The 25,612-nt window shown below is 43.5% G+C and overlaps 1 protein-coding gene across 2 annotated transcripts in view; it reads right to left on the bottom strand.

The window, feature by feature from the left end:
- Positions 1–17,070: 17,070 nt before the first annotated feature.
- Positions 17,071–25,612, bottom strand: part of sik2b (salt-inducible kinase 2b) — a 64,723-nt gene continuing 56,181 nt past the window's right edge. For both annotated transcript variants that reach the window (XM_029673237.2, XM_029673238.2), the window contains 6 exons: positions 25,106–25,337; positions 23,726–24,025; positions 22,514–22,680; positions 20,427–20,537; positions 20,101–20,195; positions 17,071–20,008 (listed from right to left, as the gene is read on the bottom strand). In XM_029673237.2, the coding sequence (XP_029529097.1) occupies positions 19,438–20,008; positions 20,101–20,195; positions 20,427–20,537; positions 22,514–22,680; positions 23,726–24,025; positions 25,106–25,337 (1,476 nt within the window). In that variant the 3' untranslated portion in view covers positions 17,071–19,437. The remainder of the gene's footprint in view (positions 20,009–20,100; positions 20,196–20,426; positions 20,538–22,513; positions 22,681–23,725; positions 24,026–25,105; positions 25,338–25,612) is intronic.

Raw genomic sequence — 25,612 nt, 5'->3', positions numbered from 1 at the left:
TGGATTGGACAGGTCTATATAAGGTTCCATAGTTGACAGTGCATGTCAGAGCAAAAACCAAACAATGAGGTTGAGCTCCGAGACAGGATTGTGTCGAGGTACAGATCTTTGGAAGGGTACCAAAACATTTCTGAAGCATTGAAGGTCTCCAAGAGCACATTGGCCTCCACCATTCTTAAATGGAAACAGTTTGGAACCACCAAGACTCTTCCTAGAGCTGGCTACCCAGCCAAACTGAGCAATCAGGGGAGAAGGGCCTTGGTCAGAGAGGTGGCCAAGAACCCAATGGTCAACCTGACAGAGCTCCAGAGTTCATCTGTGGAGATGGGTGAACCTTCCAGAAGGACAACCATCTCTGCAGCACTCCACCAATCAGGCCATTATGGTAGAGTGGCGAGATGGAAGCCAAGACCCTAACCCTAAGCACAGAGCCAAGACAATGCAGGAGTGGGTTCGAGACAAGTCTCTGAATGTCCTTGATGTCCCAGATAGAGCCTGGAATTGAACCCGATCTAAGATTTCTGGAGAGACCTAAAAATAGTTGTGAAGTGACGCTCACCATCCAACCTGACAGAGCTCGGAAGGATCTGCAGAGAAGAATGGGAGAAACTCCCCAAATACAGGTGTGCCAAGCTTGTAGCGTCATACCCAAGAATACTCGAGGCTGTAATCACTGCCAAATGTGCTTTAAAAGGTCTGAATACTTATGTAAATGTGATTTTTCAGTTTTACATTTTTATTACATTTGCTAAAATACACTGCTCAAAATAATAAAGGGAACACTAAAATAACATATCCTAGATTTGAATGAATGAAATATTCTTATTAAATACTTTTTTATTTACATAGTTGAATGTGCTGACAACAAAATCACACAAAAATGATCAATGGAAATCAAATTTATCAACCCATGGAGGTCTGGATTTGGAGTCACACTCAAAATTAAAGTGGAAAACCTTTAATGAATGTCCTCAAGGACATTTGATGTAATGTCCTTAAAACAAGTCAAAATGAGGCTCAGTAGTGTGTGTGGCCTCCACGTGCCTGTATGACCTCCCTACAACTCCTGGGCATGCTCCTGATGAGGTGGTGGATGGTCTCCTGAGGGATCTCCTCCAAGACCTGGACTAAAGCATCCGCCAACTCCTGGACAGTCTGTGGTGCAACGTGGCGTTGGTGGATGGAGCGAGACATGATGTCCCAGATGTGCTCAATTGGATTCAGGTCTGGGGAACGGGCGGGCCAGTCCATAGCATCAATGCCTTCCTCTTGCAGGAACTGCTGACACACTCCAGCCACATGAGGTCTAGCATTGTCTTGCATTAGGAGGAACCCAGGGCCAACCGCACCAGCATATGGTCTCACAAGGGGTCTGAGGATCTCATCTCGGTATCTAATGGCAGTCAGGCTACCTCTGGCGAGCACATGGAGGGCTGTGCGGCCCCCCCAAAGAAATGCCACCCCACACCATGACTGACCCAGGAGATGTGTTGATAGAACTTCGGTCGCGTTTTCCTCAGATTTTCTTTGTTAAAGTCCCAAACTACAATAAATGCCGCCTCAGGATATACGGTTTACAGTTCGCAGAGTCCAGTGTAGTTCTTAGCGAGCCAAAGAAAATTATTTTGGAAGGTAATGAGGTCGGCATTTGATGGTGGATATTCCAGATCAGTAGGAACAAACAGACTTGAGTTCCTGTACATTACCACAATCACACAATCTCCACCTTTTTTCTCCCCCAGGAATTCTTTCATCCTGTTTGCGCGATGGATGGAGAACCCTGCTGGCTAAATGGACAGGGACAGTATATTCGGAGAGAGACGTGATTCAGTGAAACAGAGTATGTTACACTCCCTGGTGTCTCTCTGGAAGGAGATTTTCACCCTGAACTCATATGCTTTGCTGTCCAGAGACTGAACGTTAGCGAGTAATATACTCGGAAGCGGTGGATGGTATGTATGCCCCCTTAGTATGACTAGGAGCACACTCCTTATTCCGCTGTGGTGGCGTCATGGAGCAGCCCCCACGATGAATGGAACTGCTTTGGGGAGTTCAAATAAAGGCTCCAATTCAGGGAAATCTCATTTCTGGTCGAAAAGCTGGTAAGTGATCACTGATCTAATATCCAGAAGTTCCCCAGGTGGTGAAGATAGGCAACACCTCCGCCACGCTGATCCTCATCATGGGGGCCCCACAAGGGTGGGTGCTCAGCCCTCCCTGTACTCCCTGTTCACCCATTATTGCGTGGCCACGAACGTCTCCAACTGTATCATCAAGTTTGCTGACGACAACAGTGGTAGGCCTGATTACAAACAACGACAAAACAGCCTACAGGGAGGAGGTGAGGGCCCTGGTGGAGTCAGGAAAATAACCTCTCCCTCAGCGTCAACAAAATGTAGGAGCTGATTCTGAACTTCAGGAGACAACAGAGAGAGCATGCCCCCATCCACATCGATGGGGCCGCAGTGGAGAGGGTGAAAAGCTTCAAGTTCCTCGGTGTGAACATCCCTGACAACCTGAAATGGTCCATTCACACAGACAGTGTGGTGAAGGCGTTTACCTCAAGAGGCTGAAAAAATGCGTCTTTGCCCCGAAGACTCTCTTAAACCTCCACAAGTGCACCATTGAGAACATTGGCACGGCACCGCCTGGTACGGCAATTAAACCGTCCTCAATCACAGGGCTGTCCAGAGGGTGGTGCGGTTAGTCCAGTAGTTGGGCTCAACCATTCCGACCATGGCCATGCTGATTGGCTAGACTGGCTAAGCTAATAGCTAACATTATTTGGCTAAATAGCTAACATTAGCTGGTTGGCTGCTTTTTAAAATGTGTATTATTATTATTATTTAGCTGGCTGGCTGGCTGGCTGGCTGGCTGGCTGGCTAGCTAGGTTGCTGGCTAAGATAACTGCAAACAGCTAACATTCTTTGATATTTGGTTAGATGGTGTTATGTATTTTCAAAACGTTGGATTACAGAAAGTATCCATACCCCTTGACTTATTCCATATTTTGTTGTGTTACAGCCTGAATTCAAAATGGATTAATTTTATATCTAATGTATCTACACACAACAGCCCATAATGACAAAGTCAAAACATGTTTTTAGAGTTTTGTTCACACCGGAGACAATACTTTTTAGAAGCACCTTTGGCGGCAATTACAGCTTTGAGCCGTCTTGGGTATGTCTGAATCAGCTTTGCACATCTGGATTTGGGGATTTTGTCAAGCTCTGTTAAGTTAGATGGGGAGCGGCGGGTCATTGTCCTGTTGGAAGGTAAATCTTCGCCCCCCAGACTAACGGTCATTTGTACTCTGAAGCAGGTTCTCATCAAGGATTTGCCTGTATTTGGCTCCATTCATTGTTCCCTCTATCCTTATGTCTCCCAGTCCCTGCCACTGAAAAGCATCCCCATAGCATGACTCTGCCACCACCGATGTTCCCTCTAGTTTCTTTCATCACTGAGCAAATTTCAGGTCTGCTGAGCACAACCTTGAACTTTGTGAAAATTCTGTGAAACTTCCGGTGGCCTACCATCAAAAACATTGGAGAAAATGCATCCCATAACATTTTAACATGGAAATAGCTGATCTGTCATTCAGCCTCTTTAAGACAAAAAAGCTACCTGACTCCTTTTCAAAGATGTCTAGAAATTCACAGGTTTGGTGCCCTTGTAGGAAGCAATCACTCCCCCATTGTTGACTACAAATGATATATAACTTGGCTAATAACTCACTAACTAGCAAACAAGCGGATCTCCCCACGCCTGCTGATGCTGTAAAAACAGTCAAGTTCAAAGTGAATGGCACAGATCCATATATGGCAATGATCTATTTGTATATAGGCCTACTGCAGCTCTGATTGGTTATGGCGCACTGGTCTGTGTAGAATAGGTGCCTGAGTTGTGCCTGTAAATGCAATAGAAGCCTACTCCGATGCGCTCTGCCTACAATAAAATCTCTTGTATAGTTATTAATAATAATAATAATAATATTAATAAGTCTTGCATTGAAAGTGTCTAATATTGCATTGATTCGATCACAATTCCCACAGTAAAAGGTTCACTATAGGGATGGTGTTGGAGGGGTGATGAGCTGTGCCTGGTTTTCTCCAGACATAGCGCTTTGTCTCTTCAGACCCCATAATCTTTTACCTTATGCGCTCAGAGTCTTGCATGTGCCTTTTTGCAAACTCCAGGCGTGCTGTCATGTGCCTTTTTCTCAGGGGTGGCTTCTGTCTGGCCACTCTCGCATAAAGCACAGATTGGTGAAATGCTGTAGAGACTGTTGTCCTTCAAGCAGGTTCTCCATCTCAGCCAAGGAACTCTATAGTTCTGTCAGAGTGGGTTCTTGGTCACCTCCCTGACCAAGGTCATTCTTGCCCGGTTGCTCAGTTTGGTCGGGTAGTTCCATATTTTTTTCAGTTTCCCAATGATGTACGCTTGGAAAATGTCAATACTATAGAAATGGTTTTATACCCTTCCCCAGATTTATGCCTCATCACAATTCTATCTTGGAGGTCTATGGACAGTTCCTTGGACTTCAGGGTATCGTTTCTGCTCGGACATGCACTGTCAACTGTGGGACCTTACCATGACAGGTGTGTTTCTTTTTCAATCATGTCCAAACAATTGAATTGGCCACAGGTGGACTCCAATCAAGTTGTAGCCTCATCTCAAGGATGATCAAAGGAACTTTGATCCACCTGTACTCAATTTGAAATGTAATAGCAAAGGTGTGTGAGTACTTCTGTAATCAAATCAATAGTCAATTAGATATTTCTGTATATCATTTTCTGTATTTCAACTGTATTTCAACTGTATTTCAACTTGCAAATATTTCAAAAAACATGTTTTCACTGTTGTTATGGGGAGAAGCCTACTCCAATGCGTTCTGCCTACGTTAACATCTCTTATATAGTTAGTTTTGCATACTGTGTAGATTTGTGAGAATATACACTGCCGGGTCACTTATACATTTCCTTGTTTTCCATGAAAACATACCTGAAATGAGATGCAAAATGTATAGGAAATATAGTCAAGATGTTGACAAGGTTATAAATAATGATTTTTAATTTAAATAATAATTGTGTCCTTCAAACTTTGCTTTCGTCAAAGAATCCTCCATTTGCAGCAATTACAGCCTTGTAGACCTTTGGGCATTCTAGTTGTCAATTTGTTGAGGTAATGTGAAGAGATTCCACCCCATGCTTAATGAAGCACCTCCCACAAATTGGATTGGTGGGCACTTCTTATGTACCAAATGATCAAGCTGCTACCACAACAGCTCAATAGGGTTGAGAGCCGATGACTGTGCTGGCCACTCCATTATAGACAGAATACCAGCTGACTGCTTCTTCCCTAAATAGTTATTGCATAGTTTGGAGCTGTGCTTTGGGTCATTGTTCTGTTGTAGGAAGAAATTGGCTCCACAATTAAGCGCCGTCCACAGGGTATGGCATGGCGTTGAAAAATTAAGTTTCAGCCTTTCTTTTTCAAGATCCCTTTTACCCTGTACAAATCTCCCACTTTACCACCACCAAAGCACCCCCAGACCATTACATTGCCTCCACCATGCTTGACAGATGGCGTCAAGCACTCCTCCAGCATCATTTTTCCTGCGTCTCACGAATGTTCTTTTTTGTGATCCAAACACCTCAAACTTAGATTTGTCTGTCCATAACACTTTTTTCCAACCTTCCTCTGTCCAGTGTCTGTGTTCTTTTGCCCATCTTAATCTTTTATTTTTATTGGCCAGTCTGAGATATGTCTTTTTGTTTACAACTCTGCCTAGAAGGCCAGCATCCCGGAGCAACTGTTGACGTTGAGACTGGTGTTTTGCGGGTACTATTTAATTAAGCCGCCAGTTGAGGACTTGTGAGGCGTCTGTTTCTCAAACTAGACAATCTAATGTACTTGTCATCTTGCTCAGTTGTGTACCGGGGCCTCCCACTCCTCTTTCTTTTCTGGTTAGAGCCCGTTTGCGCTGTTCTGTGAAGGGAGTAGTACACAGCGTTGTAAGTGATCTTCAGTTTCTTGGCAATTTCTCGCATAGAATAGCCTTCATTTCTCAGAACAAGAATAGACTGACGAGTTTCAGAAGAAAGTTCTTTGTTTCTGGCCATTTTGAGCCTGTAATCGAACCCACAAATGCTGATTCTCCAGATACTCAAATAGTCTAAAGAAGGCCAGTTTTATTATTTATCTTTAATCAGCACAACCGTTTTCAGCTGTGCTAACATAATTGCAAAAGGGTTTTCTAATGATCAATTAAACTTTTAAAATATAAACTTGGATTAGCTAACACAACATGCCATTGGAACACAGGAGTGATGGTTGCTGATAATGGGCCTCTGTATGCCTATGTAGATATTCCATGGGGCGGCAGGTAGCCTAGAGGTTAGTGTTGGACTAGCAACCGGAAGGTTGCTACATCGAATCCCTGAGCTGACAAGGTAAAAATCTGTCGTTCTGCCCCTGAACAAGGCAGTTCAGTTCCTAGGCTGTCATTGAAAATAATAATTTGTTCTTAACTGACTTGCCGAGTTATATAAACAAATAGTCATTTACAACAATAACACTGTATTTCTGATCATTTTAATGGAACAAAAATGCTATTTTCTTTCAAAAACAAGGACATTTATAAGTGATACCCAAACATTTGAACGGTAGTGTATATATTTTTTACATTTTATCCAATTAGAATTCAGGCTGTAACACAAACTGTTGAATTCATCAAGGGATATTTTAATACTTTCTGAGAGCACTGTAGCTGTTAGCTAGGTGTTGATAGCAACTGGCTGACTCATTCAGTGTTAATGTAACGTTAGCAGGCTAGTAGGGCTAACGTTAGCTGGCTATTTGGCTAGCAACCTTGTAAGTTGATTTGTAACAATAAATTCATAGAGTATTTGCTTGTAAGTTGATTTGTAACAATACATTCATAGAGTATTTGCTTGTAAGTTGGCTGAACATTTCATTGAAACGAGTAGTCATGAGTGCCAAAGATTTGGTTTCATTTGAAGTTATACATTTGAAGTTATTTCTGTTGGAGTTTACATGATAGGAAATAGGCTGGCTTGCAGATTCTCCATATTACACCACACCCCGGAAATATTTTCCCCGACATGACTTTGGCATTCTTCTGAATTCTGATTGGTTTTATGTAATAACACCAAAAATAGAAAAGTGAGATGTAACTTTGCATTGAGACTTTTGATGCGTGTATTAATGCAAATCCATATGTTACATGTGGTTAGGAAGAGTTAACAATATGTGTGTTATTGTCTTGGAATGAATTAGAATATATCATTATGTAAATACATTTCCTGGAGACATACCAATTCTGTAGATTCACCCAGAGCCCTATGGGCCCTGGTCAAAAGTGGCACTATAGGGAATAGGGTGCCATTTGGGATGCAGACAGTTTTTGTATAATAGTGGTAATTACTGCTGACTAATGCAACCAGATCATTTATATTGTATAGATCTCAAAAACAAGTTCTAATCTAACATTTGCAAACTAGTAACCAAATCGACAACACGTTTTAATCTAACGTTCAATGCAGAGCTATTCAGTTATGGGCCTCAAGAGCTACTGGTTAGTGAATTGATCAATTAATCAAATAATGTAATTGATTGGCCAGATAGCTCACTCAACACCAGATCTGAAACAGTCCTTTATTAGAAGAAAAAATGAAAACCAGCAAAGTGAATCACCCTCTGGCCTAATGGTTAAAATGGATGACCAGATGAGCTGCTGGCCCTCTTATTAATGGCAGTAAGAGTCAAGCCAGGTGCTTTCTTTCTCTCCACAGAGGTCCATCCATGCCTGGGCCATGTGCCGACCTGGTGTCCTATCTATCTACATGTGTCAGTGCTTCAAAGTGTGTTTGCACAGCTCTCTCAGTGATCAACCCAGCTACCTCCAGTCCATCCATGGAGACCCATTGCGGTCAATTGTTTTCAGATGTTCCTGTGCTCATGTTTCAGCATTATGGAATGGCAGCTGCTGTGGAGATGAAATATAAATAACCGGCAGGTTGTTTTGGCAACAGGGAATCATGCAGACAGGAGGAACTGGAGCCTAACTACTTATACCTTGTGTCAACTCTGTGATGTGTGCCCTACCCACGGGGCAAAAACTGGTTGCATCAATGTTGTTTCCACCTCAAAAAAATGGATGACGTTGAATCGATGTGGAAAACTGATTGGATTTGCAAAAAGTCATACATTTAAGGGAATTTTGTATTTCTTTCACCCAACTTTATACGTAAATCCAACATGGTGATTTTTTTGTTGATTTCATATTGAATTCACATTAGTTGACCACTTGACATCTCAACCAAATGTAAATCAAAACTAGATGTTGGAATGACATCTGTGTTCAGTGGGTAGGACCTGTTCACTGAGGTGAATCGTTCAGGGGCTGGTTTCCTGGACACAGATTAAAGGGATAGTTCACCCAAGTTACAAAATTACACATTGGTTTAGTCAATGGACTGCTTACAAGGGGCTGGATTCAATCCATATCGCTGAAGTTCAGCACTCTAGCGCGATTGAAATGTTAAGGTAATTTCTGATTGAGTCAACATACACAGTGTTTACCGTGAATGCAGTCTCTGCTAACGTGGGAACATGGCCTTTACATTTCTAATCGCCCTGTAAAGCAGCACTATTGATTGAATCCATCCCAAGGTAAGGAAACCAGTATGTTATTTTGTAATTTGGTTGAACTATCCCTTTAAGCCTATTGCCAGTGGTGGAAAAGTACTCAATTATCATACTTGAGTAAAGATAAAGATACCTTGATATAAAATGACTCAAGTAAAAGTCATCCAGTAAAATACTACTTGAGTGAGTTAAAGTAAAAAAGTATTTGGTTTTAAATACACTTAAGTATCAAAACTAAACGGAATTGCTAAGATATACTTAAGTATCAAGAGTAAAAATCCTTTCACGTTCCTTATATTTAGCAAACCAGACGGCACAAATGTCCTTTTTTATTTTTATTGACGGATAACCAGGGGCACATTACAACAGACATAATTTACAAATTAAGCATTTGTGTTTAGTGAGTCCGTCAGATCAGAGGCAGTAGGGATGACCAGGGATGTTCTCTTGATAAGTGTGTGAATTGGACCATTTTCCTGTCAAAATGTACCCAAGTACTTTTGGGTGTCAGAGAAAGTGTATGTAGTAAAAAGCACATAATTTTCTTTAGGAATTGTAGTGAAGTAAAAGTAGCCAAAAATATAAATAGTAAAGTACAGATACCCCAAGAAACAACTTAAGTAGTACTTTAAAGTATAGTTACTTAAGTACTTTAGACCACTGCCTATTGCCCTAAAAAGAATGCTTAATAGCAGTTCTCCTTTGAAAGTGCTTTATAGACCAAAACTAGCCTTTTCATCTTTGTCTGGGAAACCTGCCCCAGAACGTTGCAGATAGACTTATAATACATTAAACTGACACATTTCCTATTCTACAAGATGACAATCATATTTCTTCTGGGTGGGTCATACATCTCTCTCTGAATGTTCTGTGCTGTTGCTGATCCTGAACTGGCCCCAGAGGTGTATTCATTAGGAACCAAACAGAAGCAAACTGTACAAAACAGGCAGGGATGTAACTGAATTTGCTCAATTAGAATCGCTCTGTTGCAAAACAGTTGTCAATCACCTCAAAGTCAATTCAGGGATGAATTGATTGGGACTTACTGCAACTTCACTTAGATGACGTCAAATAAGAAAAGGTGTATGATGATAATGATTCTGGAATTCAATCAATTGCAGATATAGGATTTCCAAATTTGTACAACAGGATGAAATGAGTGGACAGAGAAGTGATAATATAAAAATGAAATTCTTTAGTGATAACTATGCTTTTTGAGGATGTTCTGACTTAGCGCAGCAGCATAGTGAATGAACTATGTTTCAAGTTGGCCTTCATATTCAACAGTTAGCAGAGGGCGAATTCATGTTGAAGGAGATAGTTTTTTATTTGCCACTTTCACTTGGTTGTCACACTGAAAGGGTTACACACGGGGAGACCTTGGCAGCACATCACAAACACCACTTCCGTTGTTATAAAAAGAGCACTCAGGCATTTAAACACTAAACAAAGCCATCGCATGGGAACGCTTTTTAATCTCTCAAAAATCTCCATCAGCCTACATAACCCACGGCCCATCCCCGATTATAGCTCATCGCTGTTATAGGCCTACACGTTATGCAAAGGTTAGTCTTTACGTCACATGGTCGCATAACAGTACTGTACTAGTACATGTGAGGAGTGTTGGTGGTTTATAATGACATGATAGGGAGCCTGGAGCAATGAGGTCACAGCTGGACACTGTTCAATTTATGCAATAATCCTCCGCACTTGATTGCCGAACAGACTTATTTGGAGATTTAATGTGCCTGAAGCCTAAATAACAGTTAAATAAGACCTTTTTAAAAGTACGTTTGTTTTGATTCAATAGTATTAGCCATAATTCATACAGGAAGCCCAGCGCTACTGAATGGAAGGGTTATGGATTCTGTTAGCTCTTGGATACTAGTAATTGAAACCGTCAAACAGTCAGAACAGCTGTAAACTTTGAGAAAACTAAAACAATGTCGCTGGCTCCTCTGAAAGTAGATAAAGTAATGATGACAGGTACTTCAGCTCAGTGGGGGAAGAGACGTCCTCCAGTTGGTTTCTCTCAGTGACAAATGACAAAGGTAGAATTTTTACTAAAGTCACTCTGCCCTCAATCTGTCCTTTCTTTCTCACGCAACTGTATGGAGTAGGTTATTCTGTCTATCTCGCACGCTCGACCATCACAAGCAGAAGTGCCTTGCCTCTGTTTCTGTGGGGGCACTGATGGACAAATTCAATATCTTACAGTTCATTCGGTGTGAAATAAACCATACAATATTTACTGTATAATATATTTAATTAGAAGTTGGGTGGTTCAAGCCCTGAATGCTGATTGACTGACAGCCATGGCATTTCAGACCGTATACCACAGGTATGACAAAACATTTATTTCCACGGCTCTAATTACCTTGGTAACCAGTTTATAATAGCAATAAGGCACCAAGGGGGTTTGCGGTATATGGCCAATATACCACGGCTAAGGGCTCCGCATTGCATCGTGCATAAGAATAGCCCTTAGCCGTGGTATATTGGCCATATACCACACCTTCTCAGGCCTTATAACTTAATCTTACAACTGTATCTAAGTAAGGGTGCCCTGATCAATAGACATGACGCTTCTGAAGTGTTTCTCCTTATCGTGTGTAGACTACAGTTTTAATACATAAGTCATAGCCAAGCATATGCTCTCGTTCCATGTAAAAGAAGACACAGACCTCTTCCATGTACTAAGGATCTTGTGTAACTGATGAGCGGTAGTCAGTGTAGGTCTCGGTCGGTCTTAAGGTGTTCTACTTTATCTGGCCACCAGAAGGTCAGAGGCAACCCGAATCCCAGCAGGCACATGACCTAGAATGAACAACCTTGTATGGTCATGTCTGCGACTCTATAACAGACATATCAGTAGTAGGTCAGGCTAAAGGGATCTTGGTCAGGCTAGACAGGTATTTTTGATCAACTATCTTCTCATGTGGAGGTTTCTTTTTTCATTGTCAGCTATATCCATCTTCTATCAGGGCCGTGTCCATTATGGCATGCGACAGAACATTTTTCGTTTCGGAATGGGGAAACTAAAATGTCCAGGTAGTCTTTCCCTGTTTCTGTCTGTTTGCTTTTGACTGGTACCCGCTTCTCAGTGTAGCTTCAACTGACCCCAGAGGGTTAAACTGATGAGTACTCTGACCTCAGCTGGAGAGCAGAAGTATGCTGTGGTCCTTCACCCGTCGTCATGGCAACCATTGATTTCAGTTTTACCAGCATGATCAGAGGGTAGAGTTCTGATTTGGAAGACATAATATTGAAAAGCCCCGTTTATACCTGGTGTTAACATGTGTCCTGTGTCATCTTGTCCCTGTTCTGATTGTGCCCACATTTTTAGACCGGTACAGACGATCAAAATAAACGGCTGTGATAATATAAGAATAAGTAAGAATTGATTGGTTATGAAAGCTCAGTTGGCAGACCTTAGTGACAGTCCAGTGGGTAGATTTGACAGGTTCAAGTCAAATAAAGAAAAGGCTCGCAGGGAGATAGGTTGGAGGTGGATGGAGAGCATTAAATGCGGGTTGCGACACACAAGGTTGACCAGTTCGAATGCTAATGCAGCTTTTGCTTTCCAACCTTACCCAACATACTTAACAAATCACATTTCTATTGACATTCTAAACAATTGACTAACTGAACAGCTTTATGTAACTGAAATAAATAAAAAACCGTGGTTCACTCCCCCCCTGCTAGCGCAGTGGACTACGCACTGCGATAGGGACCAGAAGGTCACAGAGTCTAATGTTGCTGATGGCTTTAAAAAATAAATTAAAAAACACATTGTGATGGACATTGTGTCGTGAGACAGTACCTTTAGAGGGGACCTACTTTTATCTGTTGAGTGTTTATAATCGTGACAACTTAGTGTAGGTTACACTTACATCAGTGAATGAAGTAGTCTGTTTGGAATGTAATCTATTTGAAGAAGGTAAAATGGGTATGTTCATTGAGTGTGCTTTCACAGAATAGCATTGGCTAAGGCACAAATAGCCAATTAGATGTGCTCATCTAGCATGCACATGGATTGTGTCCAGGAATACCTGATGGATCTCAGATTCCTTGAGCACATTAGGTTGTTCTGCGTGTTCCTACAGGTAACACAGGGTTTCTGTACATCTTAACTACAGGTAACTGCCAGAATAATGGAAACACTTGCATAAATGAGGGATACAAAGTACACTACACGAACGTGTCATTCCAAAACCATGGGCATTAATATGGAGTTGGTCCTCCCTTTGCTCTTCTGGGAAGGCTTTCCACTAGATGGGTGTTTGATGGGGTTGAAGTCAGGGCTCATTGCAGGCCAGTGAAGTTCTTCCACACCGATCTCGACAAACCGTTTCTGTATGGGCCTCGCTTGGTGCATGGGGGCATTGTATATAGACTTGTTTATACTGTATGTTTGTTTTACTCCATGTGTAACTCTGTGTTGTTGTATGTGTCGAACCGCTTTGCTTTATCTTGGCCAGGTCGCAATTGTAAATGAGAACTTGTTCTCAACTTGCCTACCTGGTTAAATAAAGGTGAAATAAAAAAATTGAAATTGTCATGCTGAAACAGGAAAGGGCCTTCCCCAAACTGTTGCCACAAAGATGGAAGCACAGAATCGTCTAGAACATCATTGCATTGTAGCGTTAAGATATCCCTTCACTGGAACTAAAGGGCCTAACCTGAACCATGAAAAACAGCCCCAGACCATTATTCCTCCTCCACCAAACTTTACAGTTGGCACTATGCATTCGGGCTGGTAGCGTTCTCCTGGCATCCGCCAAACCCAGATTAGTCTGTCGGACTGCCAGATGGTGAAGCGTGATTCATCACTCCAGAGAACGCATCTGCTCCAGAGTCCAATGGCGGCAAACTTTACATCACTCCAGCTGACGCTTGGCAATCTTAGGCTCGTGTGCAGCTGCTCGGCCATGGGAAACCATTTCATGAAGGTCCCAACGAACAGTTCTTGTGCTGATGTTGCTTCCAGAAGCAGAACTTGGAAGTGAGTGTTGTAACCGAGGACAGGCATTTTTTTCTTCTGATGGTCACATTCTGTGAGCTTGTGTGGCCTACCACTTCACGGTTGAGCCGTTGTTGCTCCGAAATGTTTTCACTTCACAATAAAAACACTTATTGTTGACTAGGGCAGCTCTACAGGGCAGAAATTTGACTTTTTTGGAAAGGTGGCATCCTGTGTGCCACATTGAAAGTCACTTAGCTCTTCAGTAAGGCCTTTCTACTGCCAATGTTTGTCTATGGAGATTGCATGGATGTGTGCTCGATTTTATACACCGGTCAGCAACGGGTGTGGCCGAAATAGCCGAATCAATTAATTTGAATGGGTGTCCACATACTTTTGTATATATAGCGTATATTGAAAACAGGTGCTTCTGCACAGGTGTGGTTCCTGAGTTAATTAGGCAATTAACATCACATCATGCATAAAAATGCTTACTAAGCCATTATTTTGGCTACCATGGCTATGCCCTCATAGGATGACAATGACCCCATTCACAGGGCACGTGTGGTCACTGAATGGTTTGATGATCATATGCCACGGCTGTCTCAGTCATCAGATCTCAACCCAACTGAACACTTATTGGAAATCCCGGAGCGGTGCCTGAGACAGCATTTTCAACTATCAGCAACAAAACACCAAATGATGGAATTCCTTGTGGAAAAATTGTCACATCCCCCCCAATAGAGTTCCAGACACTTGTGGCATCTATGCCAAGGCCCATTGAAGCTGTTCTGGCTCGTGATGGCCCAACGCCCTATTAAGACACTATGTTGGTGTTTCCTTTATTTTGGCAGTTACCTGACATTGTAACTAGTCTGAATGGGATTACAGGCCTGATTGGATTAACTGTATTCCTGCTCTAGTTTTATGGAAAATCTGTACTGTAAAAGCCAAGTGATCTCATCATCCACTTATGTGGAGGTCCTCACAACCGGTAACTTTTCAACTGCACTCTAGTCATGGCTCAGCAGGCTCACTCTACTGTTCTGGTATATACAGTTGTGGCCAAAAGTTTTGAGAATGACACAAATATTCATTTTCACAAAGTTTGTTGCTTCAGTGTCTTTAGATATTTTTGATATATAGATGTTTTGTTCCCCCAGCCGCCTAGTTATCACTTTTGCCTTATGGCAAGGTGCTCCATAATGTTGGAAAAGGCATTGTTTGTCACCAAACTGTTCCTGGATGGTTGGGAGAAGTTGCTCTCGGAGGATGTGTTGGTACCATTCTTTATTCATGGCTATGTTCTTCGGCAAAATTGTGAGTGAGCCCACTCCCTTGGCTGAGAAGCAACCCCACACATGAATGGTCTCAGGATGCTTTACTGTTGGCATGACACAGGACTGATGGTAGCGCTCACCTTGTCTTCTTCGGACAAGCTTTTTTCCAGATGCCCCAAACAATCGGAAAGGGGATTCATCAGAGAAAATGACTTTACCCCAGTCCTCAGCAGTCCAATCCCTGTACCTTTTGCATAATATCAGTCCTTCCCTGATGTTTTTCCTGGAGAGAAGTGGCTTCTTTGCTGCCCTTCTTGACACCAGGCCATCCTCCAAAAGTCTTCGCCTCTCTGTGCGTACAGATGCACTCACACCTGCCTGCTGCTATTCTTGAGCAAGCTCTGTACTGGTGGTGCCACGATCCCGCAGCCGAAACAACTTTAGAAGACGGTCCTGGGGCTTGCTGGACTTTCTTGGGCGCCCTGAAGCCTTCTTCACAACAATTGAACCGCTCTCCTTGAAGTTCTTGATGATCCGATAAATGGTTGATTTGGGTGCAATCTTACTGGCAGCAATTTCCTTGCCTGTAAAGCCCTTTTTGTGCAAAACAATGATGACGGCACGTGTTTCCTTGCAGGTAACCATGGCTGACAGAGGAAGAACAATGATTCCAAGCACCACCCTCCTTTTGAAGCTTCCAGTCTGTTATTCAAACTCAATCAGCATGACAGAGTGATCTCCAGCCTTGTCCTCGTCAACACTCACACCTGTGTTAACGAGAGAATCACTGACATGATGTCAGCCTGTCCTTTTGTGGCAGGGCTGAAATGCAGTGGAAATGTTTTTTTTGGGGGGGATACAGTTCATTTGCATGGCAAAGCGGGACTTTGCAATTCATTGCAATTCATCTGATCACTCGTCATAACATTCTGGAGTATATGCAAATTGCCATCATACAAACTGAGGCAGCAGACCTTGTGAAAATTAATATGTGTCACTCAAAACTTTTGGCCACGACTGTATAGGCTACAGTAGACTTGAGTGGAGCAATAGGAGGGAAATGCAGCAATGTGGGGGGCAGTGCACTAATGGGCGGACATGGCATCTCTGGGTTCACTCAACAAATAGCAAGGGCATCAGCCTAGTAAGGGGAGCAATGCTTGAACAAATTGAATAATAACCTCTGAAGCTTGTTTGTGTTGACAACAATCCAGTTAGCAACTGAGACGGACACCGATGGGAACGGGAACTGGTTGGTCTAGTTATAAGTGGAACTCCTGTAGGCAATCCTGATGTAATTCTAGACAAGAGAACCAAGAGGGATATAGAGTACAGTCATGTCGAGAGAACTTTTTGGGAAAAGTGGAACCTTTCACTCAGTCCGAGTCTCTATTCACACCCATTCCTGGGCCACCTTCATAAAGCATCTCAGAGGAAGAGTGCTAATCCAGGATCAAGCTTGGCCTTTTAGATCATATGAATATTATATTGACAGGGGGACCTGATCCTAGATCAGCAGCGTTATGAATACAGGCCCTGATTTACTCCACACCTAGCGATGACAAATGTACCGTGCTGGTGAGGGCGGACATTTCACTCCAGGAGTTTAGACCATTAACTCTGGTCCAATCATGTCATTAATTAATTACTCACATCACTAGGAGTGAGTCAATGGTGTTAAAAAGAACCCTGAACATATTTATCAACACCATAATGGACGCCACATGGCCATCGGTTAAGAGTGTTTTTACAAAACCCCCATGCCACATTACCGATCAATTTGGATGTTGAACCGAGTTTGGGTAATGAAGTGTTATTAATAACTGACAATGGAGACCGTGGATATTTTAGCTGAAACGATTTCAGGCTCATGTACTGTGTGACTCAACTGTTTATTATAAAAGGGCTACGTGTGATTCACCCATCCAGTTCATTACTTTACGCCTACACAGGTTATACTGGTACAATAGAAGATCCGCTGATGTCCCTATTTGGGCTGTTGTAATGGAATCTGAAATAGTGAGCTGTGTTTTGGGGAATGACAGAGCCTATTATTCAACCATGGCCATAAATATATCCATCATTGGATCCAACACAAGAGCTGCGTAGTCAGATTATTTGGGGGAAAAAGTAGATGAAGAAATACGCACACGCACGTTGTCCGATAAACCTTTTTTTAATCTCAACAGCAAGTTAGCTTATGTGTGGTCAACATCAATGAAGGTAAATATAAAATTGGATTTTCTAAAGACAGGCGTTTGTCAGCAGGAAGTGAAATTATGATACTGAAACACATCCACTCCTAATCTTAATTATTTTCTTTACATCTTAAACTATTACTTAGAAATATTGCTATAATACTTTTTTTAAATGGCATATACTGATGGACCAAAATAAAAGCACTGTCAAGAAGCTAAAACCAAGAAGCTCCTAACTCCACATGGTGTGGTTGGACAGGGAAACGTCTGAGGGGACTTTGGTTTCGTACCTTTGTAAAAACCTGGGTCTACTTATTTCCGGAAAGGATACTCCAAAATAAAAACATAACGGGAATTAAAACGAGAAATACAACGCTAAAATACTCTAATCTTCAACAAAACAAGTAAAAAAAGGCACACTGAACACTATTCACACTCAACACAATATTTGTTGCATCTTGAGAGCACTCAAGTCTCTAAACCCCCATTTTTTTTTTTACAAAGCACAATGAACAACCAATAGTGTTATTCTCTGCTCTTTCTTTGATAGAACCAAATGTTTTGTGTCCATTTATTGGGATAACAGAGAGTGAATGGTTCCCTCGCTTTTGTTTTAGTCTCCCGGGGAAGCAGCAGACTAGGCTAAACACCATTCTGACTACCACCACCACCTCGCTCTCGCTCTATTTCCTTTTTTTACCTCGTAAAAGTGCTCCAGTAATTCAGCATCCACAGACAATCCTGTAGTCTAGTCTATGGCAGTGTCCCAAATGGCACCCGTATACCTATATAGTGCACTACTTTGACCAGAGCCCACAAAAGCAGTGTAACTATGTAGGGAATAGGCTGCCATTTTGAGAAGCAGACTTTGCCTCGGACCTCGACCACTTCTGTTTTTCATCCTATTTCATGAAAAGTAGAGTTCTATGTCTTCATCAGAGACCTGTATGCTTCAAGTAGATTCAAAAGTGAAGTGTTCATTCTAAGCTTGCTGTGAGAGAGCCATTGTGAAACTTGACACAATTAATCCAGTGTTGTGTGACTAACATTCCGTTCTTACGTTTGTCTTTTCCTTCATCTCATTATATATATTTTTTCTACAGCAACCTTTAGGTTAGAGAAACACATTCCTTCAGAAACCCAGTAGGTATTTAGGTCTATTACACCACAGAATCATGATTAGATGTTTTCTACCTCAACACGGTTAGTCCCACATCAGCTGGACATCCCAGAAGGTATAAGGACACGATCTGGAGATAAAACCCTCACTTATAACACTAGTGCAGCAGACTGATTTGAAGGGACTTAACTTATTCCTTTCAGAGCCTAGTGAAGGGCTTCCCAAACTGATTTGTGTGGTTCGTTGGAAATAACTACCCCGTTTATAAGGAACATGAACATAAATAGTGTTTCTCTTCATTAAATATAGATTGGAGTTCTGTTTTTGCATTTTTTTCTTCCCTTTTATCTGCTTCGATGGGATTGGTGGGGGGGGGGGGGGGATTATCTCACGATTACGTCGTCGCTGTCTACGCGGTGATGAGCTGTCACTGTGGATATGTTGGCTGTGAGTCATCATACTGGATTTCTCCCGAGAAACGTCACATTAAAGTACGACTTTCTGGTGAGGAAGTCGCCCGTGCGGCTCCCTAGTCCCAGATGGATATATTGCTTCAATATTGCCACGATAAAATATTGACGAACACTGCACTTATCACTCGCGCATTAATTCATTACTTTGTCTCTTGTTCGTTTCTTGTTTTACTATGTCAAACACGCAAATGTGTCTTTGAGAGTTCTTGTCCTATTTCAATACAAAATAGCATGGTTGTCGTTTGGATTGTGCTTTCGGTAAGCCAAGTTCCGTTGTGCATGTCTTCCAAACGACCAAACTGTGCTAAGTCCAGCTCTTCTCGACGAGGCTGCTGCGGCTGCTGTCAGCTTTGAGGCAATTTGTGTTCCTGTGGAGCGATATCACTTCACACGTGACACCTCCCATCATGGCAACATCCATCCACATATACCCAGCCAGCCAGCCATGCTGGCACGCCCTTATCGCCCAGGCAGCCACCAGGCCTGGGTCCTAGCATAGGGCTGATGGGAACAGAGGAGTGGGAAGAAGGGAGATGGGGATGATTTTGGTAGAAAGGTTCTGAGGTTGGTTCACCACAAAACAAAAATAGTATTCATTGATACAAAAAAATAAAAAATAAAACACTTTCCCATGTACCTTGACCCCCATCTCCACTCCATCATATCTACGACATAATGCTGTGTAGGTTTTCAACTGTCGGTAATACCGCTTTCTCCCCACAGTTCCACCGCTTCAGTTCACCAGTACGAAGCCGTGCTGCGAGTCTACAGTCTCCATCATCTCGCTGTCCAGAAAGGAGTCCTGGAGTTCGGCGGGGAGTGCCAGCCCCTCGTACCCGGCTACAGGTGCCTCTCCTGGGCCATGAGGGTGTGGCTGCCCGGGCTCCAGGGGGAACTCGTATTGTTCTGGATAAAGTGCCTCTTGAGGGGAGTGAAACTGTCCCTGCTGGTCACACAGCTGGTAGCTGTAGCCCAGGGCCTCGGGGGGGTGATTCTGCAGCTGGCCGGCCAGGCCGGGGGGCATGAGTACTGGGCTGAGGTGGGAGTGAGGGTGGGGGTAGTGGTGGGCCAGGTAGGTGTCGTAGACCAGGTTGTCGCTGGGCTCCATGAGGGGGCTGAGGGCCTGGGTGTAGGGAGGAGAGGACTGGGAGCTGCCCTGCTGCTTGTGGGCCCCAGCCATTGCCCCCAGCTGCTGTAGAGGGGCCCCTGGGTCCCCTGGATAGGAACCCTCCACTATCTGCATCTGGTTGAAGTAGGTTTGGAGGTGAGTCTGCTTCTGGAGGTACATCCTCTTCTGGTGCAACCTGAAGATAAAGCGATATAGGTTATAGAGACAACCAGGAAAACAAGAAGTCGGTGGGATCTGTTTGATAAGTGTGAATAGCTAATAATGTACCTATGCTCCTGCAGCTGTTGCTCTAGACTCCGAGGATTCTCCTTACAGAAGAGCTGGCAGCTAGCAGGACTCACATTAGCCATGACACTAGCTTTCTGTAACGGAGAGAGAGCGACATATGAGGGATTCAATAACTATATCTTATCAGTCTCAAAATGTGCCATCCATAATCATTGATAGGTATAAAATGACAGTGAAATTGAGAAAATCTTACAGTGATGCAGACAAACTAACATTTTATTAGTCATTGTTTAATTGTAATTGATTACTCCTTTAATACATATTTGAGATACATACAGTATAAGACAGATTGAATGGTTTAGTACCTGTAGTCTGTGCGTGAGATATTGCGTCTCGAGACTTTGTCTTCGGGACAGTAGAGGTTGGGCGCCACCCTGGTATAAAGCCAAGTTATCCTCGTGCTTGGATGCCTCTCCCTGAAACACATAATACACACAGAAGAGTTCAGAGGAGGTTACACTCACAATCTCACTGGGTTACAGACGAAAAGCAGATCAAATTGTTGGCGACCAAATTTACCCGGAGGGGGAAAAAAACAATCCCGTTGTAAAAGATCGCTTTTTATTCAGTCAATGGAAATACATATTTGACCGTCATGCTTATCGGTCTTTAGGGTAATTTGCTAAATTTAGGGGAATTCATTTGAGAGTGTGCATTTTCGTTAGTCACAATTTATCACACGAGCACAGCATACACAGCCTATTTTGAGCGGAATATCACTTGTCAGACAGCACTAGACCTGCTGCTGCGGTTCCTCAAGCACGTTGCTGCTGGAGTGAAGCATGCTTTTATAAGCCCAGTCATTGCACAGTAATTCTATATGCAATCGCATGTTAAAAACAGTTTTGATCGCCATGATTAAAAAAGAGCTACTATTTTTATTTCTCAACTGGTAATCGAAGCACGCCTTCCAATTCGCCATTCAAGTGCATAGGTAACGGTAGGCAGGCTATCAGCACATCACCCACCACTTTGCAACGTGAGCTGGAGGCAGTATGCATTTTGAAAACATATACTTCATTGTTTGAAACCTGAATGTTTTACGTCATATTACGAGGCATGTCTTACTTTGCTTCAAAGTAGCCTGGGCAAAATCTGTCAATTGAAACCAGCATTTCTCACCTGTTCTACTGGTTTTCATATACATTTTCTTTCATTGTCCAGAGGCCAAAGGCCTCCTTGTCATATTAGCAATACATCCTAGTTGCGGCATCTTTAGATTCCCCCTCATTCTAAGTTTCTAACTGAGATTTTGATCACCGCTGTTTAGAATGGCTTTTCATCACAGGAGTTGCATGTTCTGTCAAGATGAATTATCATAAGATAAACGTGATCTCTGTCATCCTGAGCACCGTTGGTGGACGCCCGAACGGCTTTACGCACCCAATGCATATGGGCCTGGTACATTTTCTCAAACGGAAAGAAAATTCAAATCTTCCCGGTCACGTTGTCCCAACGGAAACCCTGACGTGGAGGCGCGCACCTTGAAAACACACACTCACACAGCTCCACTGAGTAATGAAGTCATTGCCACTCTTGTATACAGGGCCAGTGTGTTGCTGTTGTTGTTTTAATGTTTTTGCTGACTGTGTATAGTGATTGTGTGGGAAACAACTATAGGGACCTTGTGGACAGACAGGCATGCTGCCAATAAGCCCTTTCGACCACTAGGGCTTTGTCCCAAATGGCACCTATTCCCAATCCCTATTAGTGCACTATTTTCACCCAGAGCCCTGGTCAAAAGCAGAGCACCAAATGGCTAGGGTGCCATTTGAGTCACAGACTAAGCCTCTGTGTATATACCACCACAACCAACCAACCAACCACACACACACACAGGCCTTGTGTTGACACGCAGCAACCACAGGATGCACTGTTCTAGGGCAAGGGAGATGGATGTACCGATTCACAGATGGATCGTGCCCTCTCTCTGTCCGTCTTAGTGGCCATTCAATTGACTCATTGTTGTTGCCCGTTTACAAGCGGCAGCCGGTACATTCTACTTCCCAGATTTGGCGATTCAGTTTCAGTCAGTCACACAGTTACTTCCAAGATAACTCGATTGCCTTTCTCTCTCACAGGCACGACACTTTCCCTCTAACCTCACTCTCCCTCTTTCTCTCGCTCCCTGAGCGAGTGAAGGCCCAGTGGGCACCAGTCATTGCTATGGGCAGCAGTATTACCTCAACAATGGCTTTATTCACTCTGTGCAGCTCCAGGGGCTGACTGACAGTCAACAAGGAGACAATTGGCCTCTTCGTCCGGACGGATCATTATATAACCAGCCTGGTCTGTGGTTCACCGGCTGGCTGGCTAACTAATCACTGGTGAGGTCAGGAGTGGTGCTGCTGGGTGGGATCTCACTCTCGGTCACTGTGGAGCCAGTACTGACCTGCAGCTTGGGGTCCAGCAGGTTCTGCAGGTTTGCATGTGGCCCCAGGGTCCTCATGGAGGATGGGTCCTCCCCAGAGCCCATCTGCTCATACATCTGTTTGTTCAGCTCTAGGATGCCTTTGGTCCGCGCCAGGTTCTGGAGATGCTGCCGGAACGCAACCAGACCTGACAACATAGAGTTGGGATTATAGCATCCAAACTAATTGTTATAACCCGGTTCCCTTGCATCTCCGACTGAAATGACATGGCCATCACTTCTAGCCCTACCTTCACCGCCTGCAGGGAGAGAGTATGTACGTCATGAGTGTGTGTGTGTGTGGGTGGGTGGGTGGTAACAGTGTGTGTGTAATGGTGATTGTAATAAAAATCCATCTCCGGCTCCTAAAAGGCTGGCTGACTGTTCATGATGGCGTGAACCATGGGACCTGACTCATCCTAATAATAAGGCTATATAAAGATTTGAGAAGCTTCTCCACATCTCCTCCTTGCAGCGGCACGCAGAACCCAGGCGCTTCAAACAGCCATTACAAAGAAGTGGGGCTCCGGTGACTCTTAGCTCCTGCTGTGTGTGTGCGCAGACTGAAGAGGCAGCTGGGGGGAGGGGAAACACACACACACCTCCTGTATATACATTTTAAGCGCTATTAACTAAGTTACTATACAGGGTGCTTTTTCTGCTGCTACGGGATTAAACATTAAAAACAGAGCTATGTGGGCCAAACCTTCAAAGCGCAGTCTGATTCACAAAATGAATCATCAGAGAGAGAAAGAGAGAAAAGCGAAAGACAGAGTGGGTGGGTGAAAGAGAAGAAAATAAAAGAGAATGAGAGCCAATTTCAGCTTGAAAATGTGTGTGTACAGGGGTGTGAATGAGCTGCGGTTCACAGGGGTGTCATGTCGTCTGTGCAATGATTAGAGACCGAGACCTTGATGATGGCGTCTCTCAGGGGCCTCATGTTCAGGGGTTGAGGGAGGACAAGATGCTCAGATGGAGACCTGAAGTCAATTGTATTTTTCATTTAGCAAATGACACCCTATTCCCTGGTATATATAGTGCTCTACTTTGGAGCAAAGTCACACCGGGTGTCTTATGAGACGGAGGCTGACGACAGAGAGAAAGGGAGAAATGTAGAGGGAAAGACGGAGTGAAAGAAACAGGAAGACTGAGAAGGAGAGGAGTAAAGATCGAGAGACAACCAGTGGATCTCACCTTGTGTGAGGGAGGTGTCGGAAGCGCGACGTCCCTCCCTGAAGCTGATGGGCGAGCGATTGTGGGCCTCCCTCCTTTGGGAGCTCAGGCCCTGCATGGTGGGGTTGGGGGGCCGCTGGCTCATGAAGGGGCCCTGGGTCATGTGGGGCCCCGAACTGTGGGTGTTGGCCAGGACCACCTCGCTGAGAGAGGGAGCGTCCTCCAGCAGACCCAGGTCACTGTGCAAGGAGCCCATGTCGTAGCCTATGTCAGAGTCCACGCTGCCCAGGGACGGGTTGTGGCCCATGGTGAACAGTTTACCTGTTGGTTCACAGCAATACAGGGTTCAGGGTACAGGGTTCATTGACAGTACTACTGGTGTATTGGATATTGCTCTAATTAGGGCCACAGGTTTTTCCAGGTAGGCCTGGCACAATTATCATATAAACGTGTAACCGACACTATGGACAATAACCGCGAACAAAAAAGAAACGTTGTTGTCAATCGTTTTTCATACAGTCATGTTATGATAAGAGGGGATTGAACTTTTACATTCAAGTAGATATAGTTTACCCAATAGGAATTTAATTTAATATATATATTGTTTTTTTACACGAAGTGGGTAAAGTTAGCAATCATTTTACGAGCAGAACGACATGGTTGGGTGGAGACCCTTCATTTCGAAAAGCTCAAAGCTGTCAAAATCTATAGGTAGAGACAAGGGTGTCACTGAAGCTGTCTTGTATTCATTAGGTATGTGATAGCTACATTTTCAAATAATGTATTAAGATGCATTACAAGCTAAAACAAATTAATAATAATAATTCTGAATATAACAGTGACCATTTGCACAATTAATCGTTACCCCAAATTCCATAATGGCCACAGCCCGTTTCCCGGGTAAGGTCGCTGGAAAGATTCCTGAGAAGTATGCTACAAAGCAAGACCAATGACTTAGCCAGTTAACTTACCAGAATATTCTGAAATAACTATTTATTTTTTAAGAAGATATGTATTAAATGGGCATGGTCTAATTGCCTCAATAACCAAAACACACTAAGGTTAGCTTTCTTAAATTAACCAGAAAATCAAGTTATTTCAGTTTTTATTAACCTGTTGATCCTGCTTTGTAGTGTACCCCTCTAGCCTCAGCTAGATACAATAAATAAATCAAACCAGTCCATCCACTCATTCATTTATCCATTCATCCACCTATGAATAAATGTGGTGCCTTTAAAATAACAATTTGCACTGGAAGCGCACATTTTCACCATTCACATACGCAATACTTGCTGGCTTAGCAGATCAACAACCCATCGTATGAACACAGCCCTATGTCCCCTATCTAGCCAATGACCTATATGATTCTCTAATGTCCCAAAGCCTTGGTTCAGATCTTACCTTGGTTGATGACGGGGCCCAGCTGGTTAGTGACCTCGGACAGGGTGTGTCGGCGCTGGCCGAAGCGGGCCGTCTGGAAGGCGGAGAAGAGGTGGGCGGGGTCGTCCTCGGCGTCGGGCTCCTCCGTCTCTATGCCCTCGTCGATGGACGTCTCCATCATGTTACTGGGTGACGACGCGCTGGACTTGCGCAGCACTGTGGGGGGCAGGGGGTCCAGCATGCAGCCATTCACCTAAAGACCAGGAGAGGCACGGTGAGTTGTTTGCTGGAGCAATCCATTTATGAAATGTATTTCACAGGGACATTCATTCCCTTTCCACATCAATGCTCAAGTGCCAGTTTGTTTGCAAAAGAGCTCATTTTCATCCCATAGTCCTTGGGAACTCGCTATAGAGTTCAAACTGGGTTACCAACACAGACTCTCAGGGCATTCTCTCTGGGGAGCTAACGTGAGTTTCCAGCACCCAGGCAAGGTTACTCATCATGAGAGAGGGTCTCACCTAAACA

Source organism: Oncorhynchus nerka, linkage group LG11, assembly GCF_034236695.1.
Source record: "Oncorhynchus nerka isolate Pitt River linkage group LG11, Oner_Uvic_2.0, whole genome shotgun sequence".
NCBI lineage: Eukaryota > Metazoa > Chordata > Actinopteri > Salmoniformes > Salmonidae > Oncorhynchus > Oncorhynchus nerka.
The sequence above is the reverse complement of the archived record's forward strand: the minus strand, read 5'-3'. Positions and strand labels throughout refer to the sequence as shown.